Source organism: Dendropsophus ebraccatus, chromosome 6 (genome assembly GCF_027789765.1).
Source record: "Dendropsophus ebraccatus isolate aDenEbr1 chromosome 6, aDenEbr1.pat, whole genome shotgun sequence".
Taxonomy (NCBI): Eukaryota; Metazoa; Chordata; class Amphibia; order Anura; family Hylidae; genus Dendropsophus; species Dendropsophus ebraccatus.
Genome location: NC_091459.1, coordinates 27,942,052 through 27,960,985, shown reverse-complemented (window position 1 = coordinate 27,960,985; position 18,934 = coordinate 27,942,052). Strand labels below are relative to the sequence as shown.

Genomic DNA, 18,934 nt, shown 5'->3' with positions numbered 1-18,934 from the left:
GTCTTGGTGACAGGTTCCCTTTAAGAAGACATCAGTGTTTTAAAAGGCATATGATACAGAAAGGCATAGACACCAAGAGGTTTATCTCATGCCTCTGATTTAGTCTTTCCATTATCCAGCTCTGTGTTTAGTATCAGCATGAGCTGACTACACAGCCTTCTAGTGACATCTTGTGGTAGTATAGTTTTCTAAAAATATTTTCTACACATACTACTTATATTTACTTTTTTATTAGGTTAATGATGATTATTTAATGTGCTATTGTTTTCTTTCACGGCAGGGTTACAGTAACAGCCATGTGTAATATGGACTTTAGTCGATTCCCCCTTGACACGCAGTCCTGTTCCTTGGAGATTGAAAGCTGTAAGCATTAATAAATGTATCTTGAAATTTCTTCCTGAGGTTGTGTTCACACATGGCCTTAATAATGCTATTCTGCCATCAATTGTACAATCACAGAAAAAGGGCGCTATTTTACTAATACACAGCAAAATAGCATCAAAACGCATCATTAATGCAAAATAAATGCCATCAACACAGCCTTAGGCTATGGTCACACATAGTATTTCGCTCAGTATTTTGTTTCTTTCCATTATAAATTTTCTCTGTCGGCTCCACTCCTAATTTTGTCTACAAGTACTGACAGAAACACTGCCTAAAATACTATGTGTGAATATAGCCTTATACTGCTTCAATATGAGACCAGACAATTATTTCTAAGCAATAATTAACAAAAACCCACTTGGTAACAGGTTGGCATAGACGTATTCAAACTACAGCATGCCATTTACTAGTATATGACTATTGTTTGTCACATTAAATCCTTAAAGCAGAACAAATGCAAATGCTGGGCATGGCTGTACACGTTAAAGGGATTGTCCAGCATTAAAAAAAATAAAACTTTAAGGAAAGATAGGGTGCTCCATCTGTACCTATGTTTGTGGCCGAGTTGTCTGATAATAATAAAATAATAAATTAAGAACAGTTAATGGAACCCGTCCTCGAGGTCACCAAAAATAAACAGATCAATTTTTTTTTTCAGAAAATAATAAATAGATGAATAGGCTATAAAACATTATTATACATAAATGCATGGATGCAAAACACATTGAAGTGCCCCAAAATAAATAAGCAAACAAATAAATTCATAGTGTACATACATTCAAAAAAACAAAACAGGCCATAAACCTAGAACAGTTAAAAGGAGAAATCCAGTGGGGAACTAAAAAATCATTAAAAGCAGGGGGTGGGGGGGGGGAAGCCGCGTCCCGCTCCTGGACCCTGCCGGCAGTCTTCTGAGCTCCCAGCCGGCTACGTCACGACCAGGCTGATGGATGACCAGCTCAGCCAGTCAGTGACTGGAGCGGGACACCGCTGCAGTCAGTGATTGGCTGAGCCGGCTAAATCCTACCCTTTGGTGATGTGAAACCCGGGTTGTGACGTGCCCAGATCCAGGGAGAAAATGACAGCCGGCGGGGTCCGGGAGCTATGTGATGCAGCACAATGCAGGCTCCAAGAACGGCATGCACAGTGGGGGACATTTATTAAAAGGCGAAAATGCCTTTTTTAGGTGCAGATCGGCCCGATCGGCGTAAAATATTCACAAATGGTCTATTTGCAAATATTTTTTTCGCATCGGGGCGATATGTGTCTCCTTTGCCAGTGGGGCGGAGAGGGGACATTACCGGGGGTGCGGCTGCAGACTCCCCTCCTCCAGGCTGTGCTGTCCTGCTCTGTGGTGATTCTGTCTATAAGATAGCTGGCATGGAGGAGCATGTGGCCATGCCCCGCCCCCCAGTGTTCTTCATAGGCTTATACAGGCTCAGTGATGGACACTGGGGGATTGGGCATGGTCACATGCTCCCCTATGTCAGCCATCTTATGGACAGATTCACCACAGAGCAGGACAGCCCAGCCTGGAGGAGGGGAGTCTGATATTAGCTTGATGAGGTACACAGGGAGCTGCTGTCAGTATACACAGTGAGTACCGTTACTAATACTGTATACTGAACATTTTTACTATAAAGTAGCGATATATGAGTTTATTTTAAGGACACTGGAATACCCCTTTAGGTCAATAGAGCAATGGATCGAGATGAAAAGTCTCCATTGTTATCCATTATGCTTTGTATAATTATTCTAATGTCAGGTATTTACTAGACAGACCAATTATTGAACAGTGGAAGATGACCTCAGCTCTTGTGCTTCTAGATGCCTACACGGAAGACGATCTTATGCTTTACTGGAAGAATGGGAATGAATCTTTGAAAACAGATGAAAGGATTTCGCTATCACAGTTCCTTATCCAGGAGTTTCACACAACCACAAGACTTGCCTTCTATAGTAGCACAGGTAATGATTTAGGAAACCTCAGGATCATTCCCCATACCCTTCATGTATTTATATAGAAATGGCTGACATAAACTGCATGGCTCATGATTTTCTCTACCAGGCAGAATTTATAAAAAATTGACACAGTTTTTAGCATAGATTTGGAGAAACTTGCACAGGCCTGTGTAGCTTATCCATCTGGTTTTCTTCTCCCTTCCTTTCTGGTAATTTTCCACTTTATGGCCATGTTCAGATGTGGTAAAACAGCGGCCGTTCTGTGACACGGCCGTGTCACAGAACGGCCACTGTCTGAGATGTTCTGAGATGGCCTGGTTAACATCACTTCTTTTTAATTGGAATACGGGAACATTTGGGTGCTAAATAATGGCAGTTGTTGACACTCAAAACAATGGTTATTGTTTGTACAGCATGTGAACATAACCCTACTCTGTTTTTAATTATATGAACTTCCAGTCAGACGCGTTAAGATTTGCGAATAGAATCTTAACGAATTTCATTAAAACAGCCAAAACTATAGTAACTACAGTACTGGGACTATTGCAGAAGGGCAAATTTGTTAAAGCATGTTGTTGTAAATGTGTCAAAAATTCGAAAACCACAATTTAAAAAAAATGTCAAGCAGCCAGCCTATCCACTCCTCTCTGTCCCTATATTGCTCTGTTAGTCTCTCCCTGCTCTGCTGTAACTGCCTGCTGCCATCCTGCTCTCTCCTCCACACACAGCTGACTGGCTACCTCTGTTACCGAACTGCCTTAAATAGAGGGGGAGGGGCTGACATCACAGAGGGGCCTGCAGCTGATTGGACGGGGGCTAGGGATTAGGGTTAATCCCTTTCTCTAGACCAGTGATGCTCCATGCAAAACGAGAGTCTGTGGAGCCTCGGTTGCGAGTCTCAAAACACGAGAATAGCCAGACATCCCTAGCCTGTTGCCACGGGGCACCTCCATGATGGGCAGAGCACCACACCACCCTGATAGATAGACCCTTAAGACCCACTCGGTTGCGAGTATTGGAACATAAATAGGGAAACAACAGGGTGGCCCCTTATTGTCAATGTCTAACTCAAGGTGCGAGTATTGTGACATGACAAGGGCTTGCCAAGGCAGGCCGTTTTGGGGTATTTGCCCCTCGTCAGTGTGGAGCAGGATTCTGGCTAGTTGGGGCAATGACAAATCAACAAAACACAGTATTCACTGAATCAGGAAAAAATTCCAATGAAGTACTCACTCAAGAGTCTCCACTGATGCCCCCCCCAAATTTAAATATGCAAAAGAAGAGACCGTGGAGCCTCGTGGAGTCCATGTGCGGCCGCCATTTTGTTTTTGTTTTTTCGAATTTCCTTAATGAATCGGCAGCAATTCACTTTGCATAACAAAGCAAATTGACAGTGCAATTCACAGTGAATCTTGATTCGCCACATTCATTACGCTCATCTCTATTTATAAGGATATTATGCAGATTTCCCATCTGTTGAAATGTTTAATAAAAAATACATTGTAGAGGTTCATAAATTATATAAAATAATTAAATGCCTTATCAATTTGCAATTAGGTAATAAATCTGTCTATTTTTAACACAGGATGGTACAATCGTCTGTACATTAACTTCACATTGAGACGTCACATCTTTTTCTTTCTACTGCAAACCTACTTCCCTGCGACTCTTATGGTCATGCTCTCCTGGGTCTCTTTCTGGATAGATCGCAGAGCAGTCCCTGCCAGAGTTCCACTAGGTAACAATATATCTTCCAGATTGTAAAAGACCATAGGGTGTATACAGTAAACCTGAAAGATCTCTGCATTGTGTTCTCTCTACAGGTATAACCACAGTGCTGACCATGTCCACCATCATTACCGGGGTAAACGCCTCTATGCCTCGAGTGTCATACATTAAAGCTGTGGACATTTACTTGTGGGTCAGTTTTGTGTTTGTCTTTCTATCGGTGCTGGAATATGCGGCTGTGAATTACCTGACCACAGTGCAAGAGCGGAAGGAACGGAAGCTAAGGGAAAAGGTAAACCGATCAATGGTATTAGAATCTGACAACAGGACAACTATGAAGGTGATCATGAGAGAGATATATAAAATGTAGGGTAACCCGTCAAATCTATCTATCTATCTATCTATCTATCAATCATCTATCTATCTATCTATCTATCTATCTATCTATCTATCTATCTATCTATCTATCTATCAGGGGTGTAGCTAGGATTCACGGGGTCCCCCTCCACTATGCACAACATAAAGCACTGTGCATATATTTTCCCTTCCTACTTGATTGGCAGCTGGAAAACAGAGGTCAGAGGTTATCAGTGCAGTGAAGCAGAGATCTGTCTTTTCTTTGTTAACCCTTTATTTGTGTTGCAGCATGTAAGTAAACATTGGGTCACTTACACACTGCAGTACATAAGGGTTTAAGCAGAAGGACACATGCTCTTACCTTCTCCCCCAGGCCCCCCTCCTGCACGGGCCCCATAGCAACTGCCTACCCTGCCTCTACGGTAGCTACGCCACTGCTATCTATCTATCTATCTAGATGAGAGAGAGATGAGGCTTGAAAAAGACTCTAGAGTAGAGTCGAAATGTCGCTGCACATGAATGGATGAATAAATTTGTCACCTTTACCTTCAACTGGAGGGCCGTCTCTCTCTCATCTATATTGGTATTTCGTGGTGCCTGAGGTCGGTCACCAGGAGACTGTGACTGGAAGTCCACACAGTGCCGTTCTAACCTACAATTTCTTATCTATCTATCTATCTATCTATCTATCTATCTATCTATCCTGTGTGTGTGTGTGTGTGTGTGTGTGTGTATATGTACATAGTTTTGTGTCTGTTTAAATTACTCATCAGACCACAATTTGAATATTGTGCATTATTTTGGGCACTGGTATAGAGTATAGGAAGGAGATGACTAAACTGGACCGGATGTAGTAGTGGAGGATGGCCAAGGTAATTAAAGGAATAGGTTGAATGCAATACCAAGGCAACTTATCAAACTCAGGGTTTGGGAGAAAAAAAAAGAAAAAAAGAGGCAATCTGATTACAATGTACAAATGTCTGGATAGACAGTACAGAGCTCTTTCTAGGGATCTTTTTATACCTAGGCCTATAACTATGACAAGGGGGCATCCTCTACATCTAGAGGATATCTAGGCCTGCACATCTCCCAGGAGCTATCTCTTGGCATGGAGTGGATTAAATGGAATGTGAGCTATTTTGACACAGAGAGGACCCGTGTGCATGTTAAGGGAATGTAAATGTGAGTATGAGGAAGCTCCTTGTCTTTCAGGGTTCGTTAACCTGCAGGTCCTTTTGAGGAGGTGGGGGGTGGGCTTTTGACTCAGGTCCGGTGGTACTTTTCCAAGTTGAGAGGTACAAGGCTTGACTTGTTGCAAACAGAGTTTGTTTTAAATACAACTTTTCAGCCGACTGTCCCTTTAATTTAGGACACTTAGCATCAGCCACCCCCCTCTTATCCACTGAAATGTACAAAACGACTATTTAATATAATAAAATAGATAAACGTAATAATCCTTCATGTACCTCTATTGTTTTAATAACCTGTTGCCCCTGGTAACGACCCACTAAGGTGGGCCACACATGCTCAGTTCAACTGTAATCTCCAGGAAGGACTGGCAGTTGGTCTTCACTGAGCCACATGGCAACAGCAGGGTCACAGTTTAAAGAGAAAACCAGAAAGTGAACAAATCTGAGCTTTAACAGCTTTGTTTTACAACACAAACCCTTTAAGCAAACTCTTGGCAACTCTTGTACATGGTCCTCTCTCCTAAGCAGGATAGTCCTTATGGAGTTGCTGCGTATAGGAAAGAAGAAGTGCCCCATCAGTGACACACCAGAATCAGGCCCCCTGACCCAACACAGTCCAAACTTGGATCACCTACTTGCTTGGAACACCTACATGGCAGTGCCATATTTGGTACAGGTGCATCAGCTCCTTTTACCTTTTACAATGACCAATTTTGGTGCACAGACTTCCTCTAGCAAAAAACTTAACAAGGCCCCATGAATCCTGTAGGGGCCCCACATACTTACAGGCCCAGCGTAGTCCCCGGAGACCAAATGCCGGGGGACTCCGTCGGGCCAGGTGAGTATGTGTCAGAGTGCCACAGCATTTAACTGTGAGCATTCATTATAAAAACTCACAGTTAAAGGGCCAGGGGCTTGCGGGCCCTCTTAGTGCATGGGCCCCTTAGCAGCAGCATGGTCTGCCTTTATGGTAGCTATGCCACCGTCTCTTATAGCATTTGATTAGAGCACAACTAGATTGCTCCTCCATTACAAGCCCCACCTCAATCTGGCTTTATCAATGCCGCAGCTCCACTTATGCTGCTAAAACCCTATTTTGTTTTTTGAATATACTTATCACTTATAGCCGGGGTGTAACGTATATCAAACCATTTGTCATTGTAATATGTCACTAAAAATTAGCATCTATTGGATGAACCTTAAAAAAATCTAAATCTGTAGTCCAGATAACCTGTAAAAACACGCAAGTAATAATTTACATTCTCTAGGCTTACAGTTATAGTGATATAGTGCCTGTGACCATTTTTTGTAATACACTCCTGATAGTATGAGAAAAGAACATGCCAATAACTGACAGGTTTTTACAAACCTACGACGCCCTCTTGTGGCACTGAACAATATTTCAAAACATGAAAATTAATTTACAATAGGTTGGAAAGAAATATTTTCTCAATTATTCACATTGTTATTTTTTTCCTTTAAGCTTCCATGTACATGTGGGGTACCACAGCCGCGGGTGATGATGGATAGCAGCTACAGCGATGGTGAAGTGAACAATCTTGGCGGGTTTGTATCTGAAAACGGTGAAAAAGAAGACCGCATTATGGTACAGCTAGCGCTCAACACAGAGAGAAACTCAAACCGAAGGAAAAGCCAACGGGCTTCTTACGTCAGCATGCGCATTGACACTCATGCCATTGACAAGTATTCACGAATAATTTTCCCTGCGTCTTATATTTTATTCAATCTCATCTACTGGTCGATTTTCTCCTAGAAACGTCTGACTTGCCAATGAACTATGCCAGTGGACTAAGGGCAAGAGACCCTAGGAGGATTATGAATTTGGCTCATTTTTATACATTGTTATTCATTAATAATTCATTTTTACTTTATTAAGTTTTGACAATAAGTCTATACTGTACCTTGTATCCATGCGGCCAATGTAAATTGTCCTATTTCTTCCATTTTTTTTTTTTTTACTTGTGTTTGTTAGTTAAGCAAAATTCCAATATGAAGACACTTGTAGAAGGTCATACCTGTACAGTAGACACCTATGTGCATTTACTTCCAAACCTGCATACTTTGGATGACTATCTGATTCTGCAATGGACATAACGGTGTAATGGTGTGTGACCAGTGGAAAGATTACTCTGTCAATATCCAAGCAAGTGACCATTACAAGCTTGTTCTGGATTTATCATTTAATAAAGTTACATTTACTTTATGTATATTTTTGTGGTATGAAATATGGTGACATAAGTAAAAATATAAACGTTAAAGAAGTATTCCGGTTCCAACATATCAAGATATGAATAAAGACATTTCTAATACTAATAGGTTTTCAAAATGGAGCATCAACAATTTACTAGGGGCAGCAAAAGAAGTTTTCTGAACACAATGATTTCTAAGATTCAGTGTTGTCTTATTAAATTGATATAAAAAAAAAAAAGCCGCAGTGATTCTCTGCTTCATCATCCTAAACAGTCTACAGAGACGCTGCACCTAGCTAGTACAGCTCAACCAATACAGGGGCTTCCTCCAACCTTAAAGGGATTATCCAGTGAAAACCTTATTCTTTCAAATCAACTGGTTTCAGAAAGTTATATAGATTTGTAATTTACTTCTATTTAAAAATCTCAAGTCTTCCCATACTTATCAGTTGCTGTATGTCCTGCAGGAAATGTTGTTTTCTTTGCAGTCTGACACAGTGCTCTCTGATCTCTGTCCAACACAGGAACTGTCCAGAGCAGCAGCAAATTTCCATAGGAAACCTCTCCTGCTCTGAAGAGTTCCTGTCTTAGACAGAGGTGGCAGCAAAGAGCAGAACAATCACTGAATGTGTGAAACAGGCCTATGACTAATATACAGAAGACCAACCATTGTATACTGTAGGTCTTAAGGGAAAAGCAGCAACAATCAGCAAACTTAAAACACGCTTCAAACCTGTAGCATTGGATTAGAGGTGGCTGGATGCAGCCCTAGGGAGTCCAGGAAAATATGGATACAGCCATAGGCTCTGCTCAGTAAAGCTTTTGGCTGCTTTTGTTGTTTGAAATGTATGTATTTTAAACAAAAACCTTTGTTTTATACATGGTCAACAAGTGGCAAACAGTTGCCTGAATTCCTTGAGCAATTAAACATGCACAGCTGCACAGGCTAAACAACTGCTTCAGAGTCAGTTAAAAAAATAGCATGCACAATACCTGCAAATTTGACTTAATACAGTGAAACAGGCCAAAAACACAGAGATTACTGATGAAAAAAATGAGCAAAAGCAATGTAAAATACCTCCAGAACCTTTCAATAGGTTTGCCCTCTTATATCCCCAAGCCTATGTAAACAAGAAAGACCTCTGTCTTAGCTTTGGGACACAAAACAAGAGTTTGCTTGTAGTAGGAGACTAAAGAAACAAGTATTGTCTTTTATGGCACACTTTATTAGAACCACAATAGGGCTTCATTCCCACTTTCCGTATATACGGTCCGTAGGCAGCCTGTACTCAACAGACTCAACTGTCAGAACTCCCGGCATCATAATTCATTATGGTGCAGAGAGTTTCGAAACAGTTAAAGCTCTGCCCTACAGTACTGACTCGGTCACTTACACCTGGACCCAGCCCACCATTGCTGTTAGCCACGGCCACCACCATCCCTAGACACACTCACTAATGGTGATGAACACTCCTGCCACGGCTGCCGGACCCACTGTGCCACTGTCGCTTTTGGTGTTTTTGAAATAAACAGAAAGAACTCCATTCAACACCAAATGCTCAATAATCTGTGTTTTGGAAAAACTGCCAGAGCCACAAAAACTGTAGAGAGGAGAGCAAAACGCCACAGAAAAAAAAAGCAAAGTAACTATAGCATTTCATAAAATTTCATTGACCATGTCATTTATTTAAGGCATTATTAAGCAAAAATTTTTGTCAGTGTAAAACCACCCTAAGGCTGTATTCACACAGGGGGACTGTACAGATATGTGCCGCGCTGTAATAAATCATCCGCGTGGCCACATATTTGTACAGTTCCCCGCTCTCGGCATCTAATTACAGAAGTCCGTTACAGGCATTCCACGTCCGTGTGCCGTGAGGTACACGGAACGTGTGAATGCAGCCTAAAGCTATGTTCCCACGTTTTTTCTTGTCCATTTATAATTTTTTAAATGACATCCGTTATTTTAAGGATTGGCTGCTCATCAGTGCAATGGTGAATTGGTACATTATTCTAGTTCAGGTGGACTAATTGGCCTTTGGGTGTGCCTTTATTGAAAAGTCTATTGAATTCAATAGTAGAAACGGTGAAAGGACGGTGATGAAAGAAAAACTGTGAGTGAACAACTAAAAAATAACGTCCGCTGTTTGCAAAGAGACGTCTGAAAATAATCAACATGGTCATTATTTTGACGTGCAGATAACGTCTGTTATTTTATACACTATGGCCCAGATTTATAGGGAAAGATTTATCAAACATGGTGTAAAGTGAAACTGGCTCAGTTGCCCCTAGCAACCAATCAGATTCCTCCTTTCATTTTCCAAAGAGTCTGTGAGGAATGAAAGGTGGAATCTGATTGGTTTCTAGGGGCAACTGAGCCAGTCTCACTTTACACCATGTTTTGATAAATTTCCCCCCATAGGGTGTGAAATTTAGACTGGTGCAAACTGCCCACAGCAACCAATCACAGCTCAGCTTTCAGTTCTGATAAAATGAAGGAGCTGTGATTGGTTGCTTTGGGCAGTTTGCACCAGTCTAAATTTTACACCCTTTGATAAATCACCCCCTATGTGTATTGGACATCTGCCATCCCACCGATTTAAATGCATTGCAGTCAGTAAAATTGCAGTAATAATGGACTTCTTTTCAAATAGAAAAAGCGGACGCCTTTTCTCCTTACTTTGTGTGAACATAGCCTAAGGACAATGGTCTTAACTATCCCTTCACTGCCTCATCAGGTGAGGTGCGTCTTGTGACAAAACAGTCCCCTTTTTCACCCTTCTGTGGTGGTTAATACAGCACAGAGTGTCACAGAGACATGTGGAAAATTTTTGATTGGTCCGGGCCTGAGTTTTCAGACCGGGGAAAGGATCGTGCTCAGCTCATTCTCACGATCGGTTTGAGTTGGAACACTCAGAATCGGACCGATAAAAACTTTTGACATGTCTCTATGCTCCATGCTTGACAAAGACCCTATGGGTCGAAACACTGCTGTGTTATGTTTGGTTATGGAATCAACGCCTGATACCTTGAAGTACATTGGTTGCTGTTGGACTTCTTCATCTATTATGTCTTTATGACATGTCAAAAGTTTTTTAATACGACAGTAACACTTCAATTTCTAACTAATAAAGGAGAGATTCTCAAACAACAATTTTAACAAATAAGCGTCTTTATTAAAACATCCACAAGCAGACACAACAATAAAAAAAAAAGCGCACATGTGGCGATTAGCCTTGTTGTTCCCCCCCCCCGGTATGAATTCCAGGCAGGATCTCATCCCTATGTATTAACTATATTTGCCTACAATGGGTGATCATAATACCAGTCAATACTTTCTATGTTATAATTCTGATGCACTTTACTAGTATCTTCAGTCATGACGTAGTACATTTTGTGTTTTTAATAATGTAAGGTTTGCAACAACTGTTTTTAATTTAGTATTGATCGTAAATCATGTGATTTCCTCCTAAAATAGTGAGATGTTACTGATAAGCGTTAGATGTTGTGAACAAGGCCACACGCTGAATCACGCTGGCTATGCACTTTATTGTCTTTGTACTTGCTTGTGGATGTTAATAAAAAAAAAGTAGTTTTTACGTGCTTGAATCTCTCCTTTATCTATTGATCGGGCCATGCTTCAGGTCATCCATGCACCATCAGGTGTGGGATAGGGTGTTTGGAGCTGACTAGGATTAGAGATGATCGAGCACTGGAAAAAGTTAGGTTCTATAGAACTCAAACCTTGTCGAACCTTCCGCATTTGATTCTCGATGCCTTCCTGGTACGTGGGGAAAGAGGAGAAAGCTCAAGTACCGCCTGGAATTCCGGGATACAGCCTATTACCTAGGCGGTAACCCTGTTTTCCAGGCGGTACTCAGGCAGTCTCCTCCTTCCCAATGCAACGGGAAAGCAACGGGAATCAAATGTGGAAGTTTCAACAAGGTTCAAGTTCGATAGAACCTTACTTTTTCCGGTGTTCGATTGGATAGGTTGCAGGCTGTAAGTCTTCAATAATCATGGGCAACTCTCCCACATGAGTTTTTTTGTATAGAAAGAGTCCTTTTTTAGCACTACATTCATTGACAAAAAACAATAATAATAATAATAATAATAATAATAATAATAATAATAAACCAGAGAATTTTCGAGCCACCTGTGTCTGTTTTAAAAGTAAAACAGAAAAAAAAATGGGTATCTCTGTAATCACAATTATTCAGCTGTCATTTAAAGCTCTGGAAAAAAACTATTAAATTTTTTGTATATTTCATTCCTTCAGGGGATGTTTAAATGAAATATACAAAACTTGGAACGAGAAAATTTAATGGCTTTATGCAAAACACATTACAAATGACGCAGGGAATGATTGCAATTGCCAGCATTCTCCGCCTCATTTGTAATGTATTTTGCTTAAAGCTATTATATTTTTTTGGGTCTATTTTTGCGTATTTTGTTTAAATATCCCCTGAAGGAATGAAATATACAAAAATAAGAACAAAATAAATGAAAGTGTCAGTTGTTACAAAAAAACTTTTGACATGTCATAGAGAAAGGGAAAGGGCGCCTCCTAGTGCAATATCGTGGTTAATAAGTAATAGTTGTGCAGAGAATGACTCTCAATGCGCTCACCTTATTGTGTTGTGCAACGATTATAGGCACAACACTATATCACACAAAATTCCAATACCGCAGCTCAGCACAGGATCAGCCACACAGCGTATGGAGTAGATACACAAAAACAACAGGGTCCTTAGAAGACTTTAGGAGCCAAGCAAGATCCTCCACAGTGCATAGCGCAGGTATATGTACTAGGAAGGGGTAGTCAATAGTAAGATCCGTAATTATGGCTACCGAAAATTATGACTCCCAACCAAAGTAGTGACAAAAAACAATAAAACAGATTAAAAGTAGCGACGCGTTTCGGCACTATAATCCATCAGTGCCTTTCTCAAGCCTAACCTTTTTTTTCTAGGTACGCCATTTTGGAGAGGTTTATTCCAAAGCAAATATACAAATAAGCTAGTTAGGAGAACTGGGGGCATTCGTTGGCCCCCCAACCATCCGCTGCCTCCTTTGTTGATGCCTACATATGCTTATTCATATATCCATTATCAGGCAAAGAGCGCCTGCAAGGAGATGGGTTGCTGTTCCTGCACATGCGCCTGATTACGTATATATGAAGATGCATATGTAAGAGTCACCGAAGGAGGCGGCGAATAGGACGAGGGGGGTGCTGAGGGAAGCTGAGGAACGGCCCCATTGCTCCTAACTAGCTTATTTTCATATTTGCATTGGAATAAACCTCCAACAGCAAGACCTAGAAAATAAACAAGACCGGTACCAGAAAGTTATAATCGGGGATATGAGCAGTTTGCACGAACCTGCTGATAGTTTCCCTTACGCTTTGTATCACATTATTTTCCCCACGTTGAACAATTGATGGATTGCCCCTTACCCAAGCAGCAATAGTGTGACAGTCTACTGTGCATGGGCCCTGTGTGCGAATATGGTCCAAGGGTTAGACGCAGCACAATGTATGTATGTTTGACGATGGCCGATTGTAATAAAGCCCTTTCAATAACGGTTAGAATAGAAAGTCCTCCTGATATCTGGATCAGGCTGCAATCCCACTATCCGGATAAATAAAGATGACAATCACAAGGTCTGTAAAAGTAAGTATCATACATTTATAAAGCAGATTGGCTCATCTACATCTACATGCACATGTATTTGGCAAATTATACATAGTAGACTGTAAGTGGTGACAGAAATATAAGAATAGGGGTCATGTTTGCAACTGGGTCTCAGCTCCCCTGCCATAAGTAATGTATATATAGATATTAAAAGTACTGCTTCCATACTTCCTTCCAGCCAGTTAGAACCCTGAGGCTGTTGATGTCCAATGAGAATGCGCCATGTCTGCTGGTGAGTGTTGATGTAAAATTCTGCTGTCTGCTCCATCCCAGTACACTAGAACTTACTGCCTTATCATATATTCTATGCAAAAATGTCAAACTTGTGCTGCCTCTCAACCTCTCTTCTATTGGATTGCTTCCCAGACCTAACCCAGGAGGATCCTGACATAATCAATGTCATAGTATTAGCAAGATTCCCCGGGAAAGGCAAGCCTGCTTGCTGACCCCATTGTTTTGGGCGAGCTCCTGGGGGTCCATGGCCAGCCAAAAGGACTTATACTTTCAGTGGTGTACTGTCTCCTGGCTACAGTTCTGCCATGATTTGCAAAAAGTCGCTGTTTTCTAGCACAATTTGGCACAAATCAGGGCATCGTGACATTATCTATCCTGTACTATGAACACCGTGCTAGTGCTGCCATAGTTACAGCGGGGTGGGGGCCCAGGCTTGGTGAACAGCCCGGGGCCTATGGAAAAGTTAATCCGCCCCTGTGAAGTGGAGTTTCAACAGAGAAGTAGACATGAGAGCACTACAGGACCCAGAACAACTTACATTCTGCTGTCCATCACCGGAAAAGTGCAAGCTCCATGGGACTGGTGAAAGAAAAGGTTTGGGGCTGGATTCTGGGGAGCGGAAGGGAGGTAAGTGCTCTAATTTCAGGACGTTGTGATAAGTGCTTGGGGGGGGGGGGGGGGGGAGCCCAATCCTAAGTGCCGTGTGAGGCCTTTTACATTGTAGTTACGCCTCTGGCTGGCGACGCATGCAATCAAAATCATACATAAAATTTTGTACAAACTGTAGAAACAGCTTTTTTCATAAAAGTATACGATAAAAGAATAAGTGCCACTGAATTATAAGGACAATCACTATAGTCATATTCCCCGATAATGATACAATCATTACTTTGTGATGTTTTCTTAGGATTACTTCCCAATGTTAGGGTGGAACGGCATCCATTAAAGATTTCACTGTTCAGCATGAACATCCTGCACCGCTACTCGATTCTCTGGATGTGTTGGCTGCACCAGAATTAATTTCCTCCTCCATTTGCTTCATCGTCTTCCAATCTTGACGAACAGTTTCTAGCAAATCCGGGTTGAAGATCACATCTAATGCAGTCATTGCCAATGCTTTTGCTGTCCGAAGTGTGTAATACTGAGCCTCTTCTGAGCCTGTTAAAATGGTAAATACAATAACACAATCTAATGAATATGCAATTAATAACAGTACAGAAGAAGACAGGCCAGGTAGGCTGTTGGCCGAAACTATAATGTACAAATCAAACAAAAAAGGATCCACAAAGGGATGCAAAGAATGCAGGACAATCAAAAATAAATATTTTTGTAATCTTTATTTAAATAATTAATACTTAATAAAATTCATTAAAACAATGAAAAAAGATTAAACAGAATTAGGGATGGTCCGAACCGAGTTCGGTTTCGTACGAATCCGAACCCTCGGTAATGATTCCCGCTGTCTGCCCGCTCCGTGGAGCGGGCGGATCCAGCAGGAGGACCTGGGAAAACTGGGATACAGCCATAGCCATAGGCTGTATCCCAGTTTTCCAGGTGTTCCTCCCGCTGTATCCGCCCGTTCCACGGAGCAGGCAGACAGCGGGAATCTGCTGCCGAGCGTTCGGGTTCATACGAACCCGAACCTCGGCAGGTTCGGCCCATCCCTAAACAGAACCATACAATAAAGAAAAGAAATTGGTGAGGGGACATACATATATACTTTATGGAATAATATATTGCACATGCATAGAGAATGCTCATAGGAAAAAATATGGATGTTGTAATGCAGGCAGCCTCCACTAGATGGCGAACAAATACAAATGCAGGAAGAAAGACATAGAATGGCAAGAGAAAAATAGTTTTTTCTTCAAAGGGTACTGGATAGGTACCACACAACAGGTGAAGTCACCCAATCATATTACATGCATACTAACCCAGGAGGATGCGTGTATTCAGCCAAGTCCCTCTCACCCACTCACCCTACACTCGTTTCGTTTAGCTTTATCAATGTGCACATCCCTTGATAAAGCTAAGCTAAATGTGCGTAGGGTGAGTGGGTGAGGGACTTGTCCCCTCACCAATTTTTTTATTGTATGGTTCTGTTTCATCTTTTTGCATTGTTTTAATGAATTTTATTAAGTACTAGAAAATGTACCGGGCGCTGCCCGGGTATAAAGTGTCAGTGTGTTAATTAGATTTGTTCTAAGGTGCCCAGGAGGCCAAGCTAAAGGTATTGTTTCATCTAAGTTAATCAGTGGAATTAGTGTATACCTGTAGTGCATAGTTGGAGGGGTTCTGTATACCCACAATGTATAGTTTTTAGGGGTCTCGCATATCTGTAGTGCATAGTTGGGGGGCTGTATACCTATAGTGTATAGTTGAGGGAGGTCCTGTATACCTGCAGTGTACAGTTGGTGAAGGTCCTGTATACCTGTACTGTATAGTTTGGGGGTCCTGTATACCTGTAGTATATAGTTGGTGCTGTATACCTGTAATGTATAGTTGGTGGAGGTCTTGTATACCTGTAGTTTATAGTTTGAGGGTCCTTGATACCTGTAGTGTATAATTGGTGGAGGTCTTGTATACCTGTAGTATATAGTTCGGGGGTCCTGTATACCTGTAGTAAATAGTTTGAGGGTCCTGTATAACTATAGTATAGAGTTGGTGGAGGTACTGTATACCTGTAGTGTATAGTTTGGGGTCCTATATACCTGTAGTATATAGCTGGTGGAGTTCCTGTATACCTGTAGTATATTTGGGGTCCTGTATACTTGTAGTATAGAGTTGGTGAAGGTGCTGTATACCTGTATTATAGAGTTGGTGTAGGTCCTGTATACCTGTAGTGTATGGTTTTGAGGTCCTGTATACCTGTAGTGTATAGTTTGGGGTCCTATATACCTGTAGTATATAGTTGGTGGAGTTCCTGTATACCTGTAGTGTATAGTTTTGGGGTCCTGTATACCTGTAGTGTATATTTTGGGGTGCTGTATACCTGTAGTATATAGTTTTGGGGTCCTGTATACCTGAAGTATATAGTTGGTGGAGGTCCTGTATACCTGTAGTATATAGTTTTGGGGTCCTGTATACCTGTAGTGTAAAGTTTGGGGTCCTGTATACCTGTAGTATATAGTTTTGTGGAGGTCCCGTGCACTTGTAGTGTATAGTTTTGGGGTCCTGTATACCTGTAGTGTCCTGTATACCTGCAGGGTTGTATTTACCCGTATGGCAGTGTTATTCAGTCACAGTGTGTCGGTATTGGTCATGTCTGGTATGGGGGTGTTATCCAGTCACAATATGGCGGTATTGGTCAGGTCTGGTGTGGCGGTGTTATCCAGCCACGGTATGGTGGTATTGGTCAGGTCTGGTATAGCGGTGTTATCCAGTCACAGTATGGCAGTATTGGTCAGGTCTGATATGATGGTGTTATCCAGTCACAGTATGGTGGTATTGGTCAGGACTGGTGTGGCGGTGTTACCCAGTCACAGTTTGCCGGTATTGGTCAGGTCTGGTATGGCAGTGTTATCCAGTCACAGTATGGCGGTATTGGTCAGGTCTGGTATGACAGTGTTATCCAGCACAGTATGGCGGTATTGGTCAGGTCTGGTATGGCAGTGTTATCCAGTCACAGTATGGGGGTATTGGTCAGGTCTGGTATGACAGTGTTATCCAGCACAGTATGGCGGTATTGGTCAGGTCTGGTATGGCAGTGTTATCCAGTCACAGTATGGGGGTATTGGTCAGGTCTGGTATGACAGTGTTATCCAGCACAGTATAGCAGTATTGGTCAGGTCTGGTGTGGCGGTGTTATCCATTCACAATATGGCAGTATTGGTCAGGTCTTATATGACAGTGTTATCCAGTCACAGTATGGCGGTATTGGTCAGGTCTGGTATGACAGTGTTATCCAGTCACAGTATGGCGGTATTGGTAAGGTCTGGTGTGGCAGTGTTATCCAGTCACAGTATGGCGGTATTGGTCAGGTCTGGTGTGGCAGTGTTATCCAGTCACAGTATGGCGGTATTGGTCAGGTCTGGTGTGGCGGTGTTACCCAGTCACAGTATGGCGGTATTGGTCAGGTCTGGTATGGAGGTGTTATCCAGTACAGTATGGCGGTATTGGTCAGGTCTGGTGTAGCAGTGTTACCCAGTCACAGTTTGGTATACCTGTTGTGCCCTGTATATACATGTACTGTATAGATGGAGTAGGGGGTCCTGTATATACATGTACTGTATAGATGGAGTAGTGGGCCCTGTATATACATGTACTGTATAGATGGAGTAGGGGCTCCTGTATACATGTACTGTATAGATGGAGTAGGGGGTCCTGTATATACATGTACTGTATAGATGGAGTAGGGGGCCCTGTATATACATGTACTGTATAGATGGAGTAGGGGGTCCTGTATACATGTGCTGTATAGATGGAGTAGGGGGCCCTGTATATACATGTACTGTATAGATGGAGTAGGGGGCCCTGTATATACATGTACTGTATAGATGGAGTAGGGGGTCCTGTATATACATATACTGTATAGATGGAGTAGGGGGTCCTGTATATACATGTACTGTATAGATGGAGTAGGGGGTCTACCAGTTATTACTGTGGATGTTGTGAGGCAGCTTCCCTAGCAACCATTGCTCCCTGTGAAAATGAAAGCAGTAATCCTATTGGTTGCTAAGGCTCCAACTGCCGTGTCTGCTGCAGCTAATTATATCACCTGTGTGTGCAGTGAGGAGATTTTCCCATTCATCTCTATGGGGCGCCTCTCTTTCCCCTCCTCCTCCCCTCCTGTACATCTGGCGGGGACGGGACCTTCGCAATAACCTTCCCGGGCACCCAATGTATCTGTGTGCCAAATTTGGGGTCAAACGGTTCAGGCGTTTGGAAGTCTATAGAGGACAGACAGACAGACAGAAGGACAGACAGACAGACAGACTTTGATTTTTATGATATAGATTAATTATTCAAATAAAGATTACAATAATATTTATTTTTGATTGTCCTGCATTCTTTGTATCCCTTTGTGGATCCTTAGAGCTTTATATAAGTTCAGCAGCCCCCGCTAATTAAATGCCGAACGTTCGGGTTCGGATGGACTCGAACCTGAACCCGGTTCGCTCATCTCTAATATCCAACAATAGACAATGCTGGTAAAGAGAAGTGTCAGGCATGCTGG

General features: G+C 42.0%; 2 protein-coding genes across 7 annotated transcripts in view; one reads left to right on the top strand and one right to left on the bottom strand.

Annotated features, from left to right (window-relative positions):
• LOC138794725 (gamma-aminobutyric acid receptor subunit rho-1) overlaps nt 1-8,007 on the top strand; it is a 99,971-nt gene extending 91,964 nt beyond the window's left edge. For 5 of the 6 annotated variants that reach the window (XM_069973569.1, XM_069973564.1, XM_069973565.1 and 2 more), the window contains 5 exons: nt 281-363; nt 2,212-2,352; nt 3,932-4,084; nt 4,170-4,414; nt 7,105-8,007. In XM_069973569.1, coding sequence (XP_069829670.1) covers nt 281-363; nt 2,212-2,352; nt 3,932-4,084; nt 4,170-4,414; nt 7,105-7,395 — 913 coding nt within the window. In that variant the 3' untranslated portion in view covers nt 7,396-8,007. The remainder of the gene's footprint in view (nt 1-280; nt 364-2,211; nt 2,353-3,931; nt 4,085-4,169; nt 4,415-7,104) is intronic. The other variant, XM_069973566.1, reaches the window with a different exon arrangement.
• A 6,466-nt stretch (nt 8,008-14,473) lies between these two features.
• Nucleotides 14,474-18,934, bottom strand: part of PM20D2 (peptidase M20 domain containing 2) — a 28,042-nt gene continuing 23,581 nt past the window's right edge. The window contains exon 7 of the mRNA XM_069973563.1: nt 14,474-14,916. Within this exon, the coding sequence (XP_069829664.1) occupies nt 14,717-14,916 (200 nt within the window). The 3' untranslated portion in view covers nt 14,474-14,716. The remainder of the gene's footprint in view (nt 14,917-18,934) is intronic.